Source organism: Triplophysa rosa, linkage group LG15 (genome assembly GCF_024868665.1).
Source record: "Triplophysa rosa linkage group LG15, Trosa_1v2, whole genome shotgun sequence".
Taxonomy (NCBI): domain Eukaryota; kingdom Metazoa; phylum Chordata; class Actinopteri; order Cypriniformes; family Nemacheilidae; genus Triplophysa; species Triplophysa rosa.
In genome coordinates, this window is record NC_079904.1 from 23,455,055 (window position 1) to 23,465,801 (window position 10,747).

The 10,747-nt window shown below is 40.0% G+C and overlaps 1 protein-coding gene across 1 annotated transcript; it reads left to right on the forward strand.

The window, feature by feature from the left end:
• Positions 1–243: 243 nt before the first annotated feature.
• On the forward strand, positions 244–9,317 carry gabrr2b (gamma-aminobutyric acid type A receptor subunit rho2b). Its single transcript, XM_057353053.1, has 9 exons — positions 244–375; positions 1,156–1,259; positions 5,796–5,863; positions 6,413–6,636; positions 6,713–6,795; positions 7,734–7,874; positions 8,009–8,161; positions 8,321–8,517; positions 8,651–9,317. The coding sequence occupies exons 1-9, from the start codon at positions 266–268 to the stop codon at positions 8,945–8,947; spliced, it is 1,377 nt and encodes a 458-aa protein (XP_057209036.1). The 5' UTR covers positions 244–265; the 3' UTR covers positions 8,948–9,317.
• Positions 9,318–10,747: the final 1,430 nt, after the last annotated feature.

The following is a 10,747-nucleotide window of genomic DNA, read 5'->3' on the forward strand; positions in this document are numbered from 1 at the left end:
AAGTAAAAAAAAGCGAGCAAGCGATCGGCAAATAAATCTGCGCGTCCTGGACGTTTTGGGAATGCCGTCATATTTCCCAGAGGAAGCGTTGCTCCTGCCAGGCCAATCACTGCGCGCGTGCGGCTCCCGCGTGCAGCTCATTGCTCAAATATCCCGGCGGTCATCTCTTCACGGGCTGTCAACATTGATGGAAGGATGGTGCGACTCGACTGAATGCGCGGTGTCCGTCACCATGTGTGACTTTATAAGACTCGCGCTGCTTGTGATGTGCGCGTGTGCATGCGGTGACTGCCGGAGGACGAGACGCAGCATCAGGACCACACCAGTGCAGCATCACCTAAACTCAGTTTCAACTCAGCATCACAAACACGGAAAGTAAGTGCCTCTCTTACACCAAAACCTGTTTAAAGAAGTGAAACATTTGAGAAAACCTGGAATCCTGTTAAAATGTTAAAAAGTTGCCTAAACGAGTATGCAAATTAGATTATTATGAATTAAATAAGGGGGATCGGGGTCAGTAAGTTTATCTCAGTAATTAGATTTTAAGTAAAAAAGTTTAATTATACAAAATGTAACAACATGGAGCAAAACTTAAACAGAACACCTGGCTTGAATATTTCATCGCTTCATAAGCACTTAAATTTCTATGTAGGCTATAGGTTGATAACAATTGGGTGTTTCAAAAACCTAAATGATTGGATGATTTGTATTATATGTTCTCAAGTGCATTAATTTAATATGAAATAAGCACTGCTAGTATAAAATATATGTTCTCATTTGGATTACATCAGTGTTGAAAAAATAATATCCTATAAAAGAAAGTTAGCCTGAAAACATAAACATTTGGTAATTACTTGTCTACATAGTATAATGTCACACCTCAGTATGATGGAGTGATTGAGTTTATTAATGCATAATATGCTCAATAAACCATCGGGAGACTGCATTTATTAGATATTATTTACTATGGTGATCTTGATTGTTCTATAAACACCATGCACTGTGCTTTGTTTTACCTTTTTTGTGTTTTTCTTATTTTCTCCTGTAAAGCGACTTTGGAACATGCACATTGTGAAAAGCATTACATAAATCAAATTGAATTGAATTTTATTTATTGACTTGTCTGTATGAGAAAGCTATTGTTTATTTTTGCAGTCCACTTTTCAAGAAGATGGATGAAACCAAGACACATCAGGTGAAGTCAGATCATCTTCTGCGTGTTGATGATCATGATTTCACCATGAGACCAGCGTTTGCAGGTAAAGCAAAGTTTAATTTATTTGTAAGTACATGAAATTAGTTGATTCGTTTAATTCAATTTATATTTATTTATACATCCTACAATAAACCTACCTCTTTTTGATGCACTGCAATTGAAAAATCCTGTAAAAGATCTAAAAATACATTGTTAAAGATTCTTGCTGTCCAGTGTTAGTTTGGCTTAGTGCCAGTACCATGAAAAAAAAACTTTAGCATCAGTTTGATTACAATCTCCTATATTTTGAGAATCAAATGGAAACAAATTAAAATTTCTTGTAATAACTGACTGTAGATTTTAATGTTTTTGCAGCATACCTTTAAAAAAACCAGATACACATATAACCACATAATTTTTAACATGCAAATGCTTAATCTTGAATCTGTTGGTCTGGATGTTTGTGGCAACATTGAAAACTACAGACGTTTTTAATGTTGTTGGTTGGTTCAAACTGATGAACATTTCATACATGAAATAAAGTGTTTTGCCTCTTCTGCCAGTTCTTCCTCTGAAGCAACACTCCAGAGGGCATTTACATCTGTTTATTATTGGAATGCACTATAGCTGCCTGAATAATGAATTACTAGTTACTAATTACATATTCAATAGTGTAATTAGATTACTGTACAAATTACTCTCTCCAAAAAGTATTTAATTACTTATTACTAATTACTTTCTATGTCCTATATCAACCTTAATTAATTAAGTGATTCAAGGATAGACATGAAACGGCTTTTAATTCATTCAAATAAATAATATACAACTACATAAAATCTTATGATTATCTGACTAAAGTATTACAAATGTGAGAATTATACATTAATAATAATAATAATAAAATAATAATGCATTTTATTTGATGGCGCCTTTCAAAACACCAAAGGTCACCCCACAGCCATCAAAGAGAAAAATAAGTACATGGAAGAAAAAAGAATATATATGTACAAATCACTGCACGGGACAAACTATGTAACAAACACTCAGCATACACAAATAAATTGCAGTAAGAATACCATAAAACACGTTATAAAAAAGCCTGGGTAAAAAGAGACGTCTTAAGACGTGTTTTAAAAGTCTGCAGACAGTCGCTGTTTCGGATGTCTAAAGGAATGGAGTTCCATAGGCGGGGGGCAGCATAGCTAAAAGATCTAGCACCCATGGTAGTTAATCGAATCCGAGGTACCACGAGAGAAAGTGAAGATGAAGATCTGAGAGCACGTGCAGGGGTGTAAACGCAGAGAAGTTCAGTGAGATATTAGGGTGCAAGATGATGTAGTGCCTTGTAAGTGAGTAATAAGATCTTAAAATCAACTCGAAACTTAACTGGAACCCAGTGCAATTGCTGGAGAACAGGTGAGATAAGAGCAATCGAAGGTGTTCTAGTGAGGACACGAGCTGCAGAATTCTGAGCCAACTGGAGATTAAGTAACAATTTTGAAAGGGCATTACAATAGTCTATACTAATGCATGGTGACTAATGCATGTATAAGAACTGCTGTGTTGTCGGTGGAGAGAGAAGAACGGAGACGGTAAATATTACGTAAATGGAAGTATGCTGTCCGTGTAACATTATTAATATGAGTTTCAAAGGATAATGTGGTATCCAAGATAACACCCAAGCTTTTGATATGTGAGGAAGGAAGGATTAAATTATTGTCAATGTGCAAGGAAAAATCGTTAGATTTAGACAGAACAGATTTCGTACCAACGAGTAAAACCTCAGTTTTGTCACCATTTAATTTCAGGAAATTATATGAAAGCCAATCTTTAATTTCGGCTAGACAACTGGGCTGAAAAGGTGGAGGAAAAGAACCGCTGGGTTTGGCAGACAGGTAGAGTTGGGTGTCGTCCGCATAACAGTGGAAGTGGATATCATACTTCCTTAAGATGTAACCGAGAGGGAGTATATAAATAATGAACAGAAGAGGGCCCAGAACTGTCACGAACGGGGGTGGTGAGGACACAATGACAAGGACAGAGGACCCAAGTGCAGACAGCGGGTAGGGGATTACCAGACTAATAAACAAAGACCCACGTGGGGGTAAAATAACAAACTATAAACGTGACAGATAATAAGAACATGGACTAACTACACTAAACTAAACTAGAGACAACATTTGAATTAAATACAAAATAACTACACTACACTACACTACACTACACTACACTACACTACACTACACTACACTACACTACACTACACTACACTACACTACACTACACAAGAGTACAATGATCCAGCACAAGACAGAGGACACAGGGGCATTAAATAAGGGGACAAATCAAGAGGGAACAGGTGTGGGGCATGAAACCAATAACGACCAATTAAGGAGACGAAATGGCGGGAACAGAGACGCGACACCGGAGATAAAGAGAATGTGGAAGGCCAAGAGGGCCAAAACTTCTCTCTCCACGTAAAACAAGAGGTGGTTCTGCCACTAGGTCAAGAAAAGCAAGACAAGATGGGGCAGAACCATGACAAGAACAGAGCACTGGGGAACACCAGTGGTGACTGTAGATGTCCTTGATCTAAAACTCTTTAACTGAACGAGCTGAGTGCGACCAGAAAGATATGACTTAAACCAAGACAGAGGCGTACACGTAATCCCAATAGAAGCTAACCTATCCAGGAGTATTTTATGAGAGATAGTAGCAAAGGCTGCACTCAAGTCGAGAAGCACAAGTATAGTCAATAACCCAGAGCCAGCAGCAGATCATTGGTAATTCTAGCAGTCTCTGTACTATGATAGGGACGAAAACCAGATCATTTTCCAGATCAGAACTGTTCATACAGATCATTATTAGAGAGGTGTTTATGAACCTGAATGGCAATACATTTTTCTACAATCTTAGATATAAACGGCAAATTAGAGATCGGACGGAAATGATCTAGATTAGAGGGATCAGCCCCTGGTTTCTTAAGTATAGGTGTAATAATTGCAGATTTGAGAGATGAAGGTACAGAACCAGACACAAGTGAAGAATGGACAATTTTAGTGATCAAGGGCGACAGAGCTGGTAAACAAACTTTAACTAAGGAAGTAGGTAGGGGGTCAAGTTGACATGTCGAAGAATTTGATTTATTTATCAGGCACATTATCTCAGTGGTAGTAGGTAGAGTAAAGGTAGAAAGCACAGAGTGAGGAGGTGGATGAAAAATTAATTGACTTGACTCATGGCGAGGGGTACTAGTAATTGTTGATGAATATTTCTAACCTTTGACTCAAAAAAGGCCTTTGGTCTTAAGTTCACGCAGTTCAGATGTAAACCAAGGAGCAGAATGTACAAATGAAACAGGTCGAATTTTCATAGGTGCGAAATCATCTAAGATCATGTTCAGTCCATTATTGTAGTATGAGACCAGTTCATCAACAGCAGAGAAGTCTGATTTACCAGAGAAGATTGCAAATTCACGAAAAGAATAGGCACATCAATGTTCTTAATATTTCAAAATGTGATGGGGCGACACGGTTTTACCTTAAAAACTGCCAATTTGGCGTAAAATGACACCAGCATGTGGTCTGATATAGACAAGTCAGAAACAGTGCAATTATAAGGTGTTATACCAGAGCAGCAGACAAGATCGAGAATATGCCCTCTAGAATGAGTAGGCAGTGCATTGAATTGCTGCAAACCAAAACCATCCAAACATGATACAAATTCACTTGTATATGCATTGCTGACATTGTCTATGTGAATGTTAAAATCGCCCAGCATAATAACATTTGGAGACAGAGAGCATAGATAGGTCAAAAGCTGAGAAAGTTCCGTTAAGAAAACATTATTGCTCTTTGGAGGGCAATAGACAGTTGTGAGGATAGTAGGAATCGCTCCATTGATTTTCAGGGCGATAGATTCGAAAGAAGAGTACATAGGCAAAGTCAACTGAGATACTTTTAGTTTGTCTTTGTGGAGTATTGCTAGCCCCCCACCCCGTCCCGTAGAACCCTGTGATATGTCCAGTGTTGGGTGTAACTAGTTACTAAGTAATTAAAGCACAGGTTTTAAAGTTAGACTTTGAATTTTGATGTCAATTCAACTATTACACACACATATACAGTACCACACACAGTATTTAGTATAATTACTTCAGACGTAACTGTAATTAAATGACAGAAAAAATGAGTAATCCCTTACTTTACTTTTCCAAGGGAAAAGTCATTAAATTACAGTAACTAATTACTTAGTAACTAGTTACACCCAACACTGGACATATCACCCGGCCCTCATGAGACATGCGCAAGACCTGCCTCACACAAATTTTAATCTAAATTCTGATCCTCTGCTGATCTGAGAATACAGTTGTCATTTTTTGTTATCATAAATATGACGCTTAACTTTCAGACACATCTCATGTCTACTGGCTGATTTGATATTTGTGTTCATGAGCAATTGAACAGATGTTCCTAATAAAGTGGACGATGAGTGCATGTGCGTTAAAACACATGTTTGTATTTCCACAATAGGTTACATATTCCTGATATTGATTCAGTTACATGAAGAAATGTGTGTTTCTAAAACTGAAATGTGTGTTCAGGTCCAGCAGTGCCAGTGGGTGTAGATGTGCAGGTGGAGAGTTTGGACAGTATCTCAGAGGTCGATATGGTAAGAAGAGTGATTTTGATGAACTTTTGATCTTCCGTGTAATGATATTTGAGTGTAAATGCCTGGATTATATGTCAATCTCAGTATTTGTGATTGACCTCTAAAAGCATATGACATCTAGACGTGCTTTTGTTTATCGTATCAGTGCCGATGTTTACGAGCGAGGGGAGATCTGGTGTTACGTAACATGCTATGGGGATAATCCAGTGACCCAGCAGCCAATCAGAAAGCTTCGTCCATCTGAAACTCTGAAAGCTCTCAGTAATGCCAACAGATGGGAACATTTCATCAAGACATCATTAAAGCTGCATGGGTTGCATAGTTTTCTACTGTTTAATGCACCTTTAGCGGTTTGCCTTTACGTGTTGAGATCACATGACCAGTCCTGTTCCTCTCTCACGCCATCTCATTTTTCTGTCATCTCTTCACTGTACTATACAATTAAGCTATTAAAATAGAAAAAAAGGCAAACAAAGAGGTTGCCCCAAACTTTCATCATTGAGTTAATGCTGTCTTGTGTTTAACATCGCGTCATGTTTTATAATACAGGACTTCACCATGACGCTCTACCTGAGACACTACTGGAAGGACGAGCGTCTGTCTTTTTCCAGTAAAACCAATAAAAGCATGACCTTTGATGGTCGACTGGTGAAGAAGATCTGGGTACCTGACGTGTTTTTCGTCCATTCTAAACGTTCCTTTATTCATGACACCACCACAGAGAACGTCATGATCAGAGTTTATCCTGACGGCAAAGTTCTCTACAGCCTGAGGTGAGCAGAAGAGAACAGAAGTACACATGACATCATCAATCACAGTCATGTTTGAAGGTGTGTTTCTGTGCTTCAGGGTGACTGTAACTTCAGCGTGTAATATGGACTTCAGCCGCTTCCCACTGGACACACAGACCTGCACACTAGAGCTGGAGAGCTGTGAGCGTTGCATGCATTAGTCTCAATGCTTCTCATGCATGCTTCCCATGTATGATTTTCAAGCATGCTTCTTTTGCAATCTTTCCCTGAATGATTCTAATGCATGCTTTCTCTGCGTGCTTCCACTGCATACTTCCCCTGGACGCTTTTCCTGCATGCTTCCCCTGTGTGCTTCCTCATGCATGCTTTACCTGCACACTTCTCCTGCATGTTTCTTTTGCACACTTCCCCTACAATCCTCCCCAACATGCTTCCCCTGCTTACTTCTCCTGCATGTTTTCCCTGAACGCTTCTCCTGCATGCTTCGCCTGGATTTCCCTGCAAGTTTCTCTTGCATGTTTCTCCAGCATTCTCCCCATGCATGCTTCTCCTACCTCACACTTCCCCGACAATCCTTTCCCCTGCATGCTGTTCCTGCATGCTTCCCCATGTGAACTTCTCATGCATACTTCTGCTGCATGTTTCTCCTGTACTCTTCCCCTAATTCCTTTCCAACATGCTCTCCTGCATGCTTTTTCTGCCCACTTTACCTTCCCAACATTTTCCCAATGCATACTTCTACTGCATGCTTTCCCTGAATGCTTTTTCTGCACACTTTACCTACATTCCTTCCCAATATGCTCCCCTGCATACTTCTCTTGCATGCTTTCCCTGCACGCTTTTCCCACACACTTTCCCTACATTCCTTCCCAACATGCTTCCCCTGCATGCTTTTCCTGAACGTTTCATCTGCATGCTTCTTCCCCAACAAGCTTCCCTTGAGGGCTCTCTGCATGCTTCTCCAGCATTTTTCCCTGCATGCTTCTCCTTCACGTTTTTCCTGCATACTTCCCCTGCATGCTTTTTATATCTGCTTCCCCTGCATGCTTCCTTAGATTCTCACACTAAATATCACACAGGACTGTTTGCCAGCACTGGGTTATGTGCTGTATGTCCAGACGCCTACACTGATGAAGACCTGATGCTCTACTGGAAGAGTGGAGATGAATCACTGAGCACAGATGATAAAATCTCTCTCTCTCAGTTCCTCATTCAGGAGTTCCACACAACCTCCAGACTGGCCTTCTACAGCAGCACAGGTACAGATCAAAGGTTTAAATCACACTGCTCTCATCGTGGCTGTTAAATAATAGATCAGTACTACTTGGGAGTATCCGAGACAGTTTTGTCATATTGTTTAATGTATGCATGTTGTCATTCATGTCTCCTGCAGGTTGGTACAATCGTCTGTACATCAACTTCACTCTGCGGCGTCATATCTTCTTCTTTCTGCTGCAGACCTACTTTCCCGCCACTCTGATGGTCATGTTGTCCTGGGTGTCCTTCTGGATCGACCGGCGGGCCGTTCCTGCCAGAGTTTCTTTAGGTGATTTCAGAAAAAACACAGGGGTTGTTTTTAACTAAATGCTGAAATGTGTCGAGGATCTTTATGTCAGTTGTGATGATGTAAGACTGTTAAGGTCCAAGTATTCCTAGAAAAAGCTAAACTGATTGTTATATTCATCCTTGTCATTTATTTCTGCAGGCATTACCACGGTACTCACCATGTCCACCATCATCACGGGAGTAAACGCCTCCATGCCCCGAGTGTCTTACATCAAAGCTGTGGACATTTACCTGTGGGTCAGCTTCGTCTTCGTCTTTCTGTCTGTTCTTGAGTACGCCGCCGTGAACTATTTAACAACGGTGAATGACGGGACTGAACGCAAGTTAAGACAGAAGGCAAGTTCACAACTGTCCTGCATTAATACCATGCTTGGAATACAAATAAAATCCCAAACACTATAGTTGCACTGTAGCACTAGGACAGATAACTGAAAGCTTTTGTCACCAGTTTTCTGTTTTTTCATGACAGCATGCACCCTGCGCATGTGATGCGTCCCACACAAGGACTGTAATGCTGAATGGAGCGTACAGTAATCCCGATAGCAACGGCCTGGCAGGATTCGCCCAAACCACCGGCGAGGAAGATAAACAGGACCGCATGCTTGTGCATCTGTCTGTGGAAGGTGACGACGCGGGAAGTAAGAAGAAATCCCGCCGTGGCCTCCGCATCATTCAGAACACCCACATCATCGACTCATACTCATGCATGATCTTCCCAGGGGCCTTTATATTCTTTAACGTCATTTACTGGTCTGTGTACTGCTGACGTGCCTTACAACGGGATCGTGTTTGTGGAGTGTTATCAGAAGTGTTCTTAGATATATAGTTTGTTTCAATGTCTCACTATCATGAATGTTTGAAGAAAGTCATAAATGATGATTTTCATTTTTGGTGAACTGTCCCTTTAAGAAAAGCGTGACATCCAAATGATCAAATAAACAATGATCTTTGCTTTTCAAATATCTATAAAAGTTCTGCCTCTGAAACAATAGACCTATTTCACAGCATAACGTGTACAAACCGGAAGTAGGGTAAACGCTTGTCCGGTCAATGCTCTTTTCACTACACAGAACAGTTGCGGAGACCAGAAGAAGTTAGGCATGTAGCGCTCCTTTACGCTGATATGTCTAACATATATCAGACCTTGATAATAAATGAATCGCTCAAAAAACAATGTTTTTGTAATGTTTGTTTTCCCTATTTTTACATCTCCCAGTAAACCATGAATAAATCGGACAACATATGCTACTTTTGTTTTTGGTAAATAAAATGAATGCCTGTGAGAAAACAAGCTGAATGAATGAATGAATGAATGAATGAATGAATGGCTATGGCAGCAGTGCGGCCGGAAAACGTTTTTCCTACTTCCGGTCTCTGTCGCCATTTTGTGAAATAGGTGAATTCTCCCTATTGGCTGACATGAGGTCTTACAGGTTATTGGTTAAAGCTGTGGTAGGCAGTTTTCTAGTGGCTAGCAATAGCAAGCTAGCTTAGAAAGAGCCCACTCTCTCTTCAGGGCTCTCTACAACGCCACGCCTCCTCATGTCAATCATCTCATTCACCGTCCGGTAAGATACTGTAACTTTACAGTACAAAGCACATAACATCACAATTAAGGGCTTAGGGTTACTGTAAGTTTGTGAGTGATAAAGGGGGCGGAGTTATGCAAATACATGTTCAGGTTGACAGGCAGCTGTTGTTTTGTGTTTTATTTGTATTTTTAAACCGTGGATATTTTTTCATGTTGAGTTAGCTAACGTTTGATATTCATACATATGTATAAATATGATTGCAGACGCGCAGTTGACCATTGCAATTTGCCGGATGACTTGCGTATAGAGCCTCATAGAAACAGACGCTAATAAGGCATCTATGTGTGTATATCTATGTATGTAAGAACGCAGTTTGTACACATCAGCTTTTAGCTGTTTCCATATTTCCATGCAAACATGATCTTAATCCTATATCTAAGGCTTAACCCTAACCCTACTCATTTCCTGGCTTAAATCTGATTGGTTGCCAGATGCGTATTAAGAATGATAAATCAAATCAGCCAGATGAGAGGTTGAGAACCAAACTATTCACACTATACACACCTCCAGTCCGTACACACACAAGCTCAACTGTCTCATTCAGGTTGTTGGAACGGAGGAAAGTTGAAACCAGGACAACAACCTTTGTCGGTGTAAAAGTGGATAATAATGGATTAAAAGGACACATGAGAGATGAGACACTCACCTTCCAATACACCTGTCTGCACGTTGATGTGAGGTCAAAGCAGCACATACAACATCAAATTCTTTCATTACTGTTAATTTATTTTTCATTTCTTGTTTTTCTTTAAAGACAAAAGGTTTATGTACAATTGAACATTTCACATTGCCAGGACACGGGGCAAATCCTTCAATATTAACCAACTGTGATGGACAAAGGCCATCATCACCACGATGTCCGAAAGTCTAATATACAATATACGACGTAATATATACAACATAGAAATAAATGTGACGTTTAACAAAAACGTGTCTGAGTAAGAGCTGGAGCACTGATCGTGTCTATACCACAG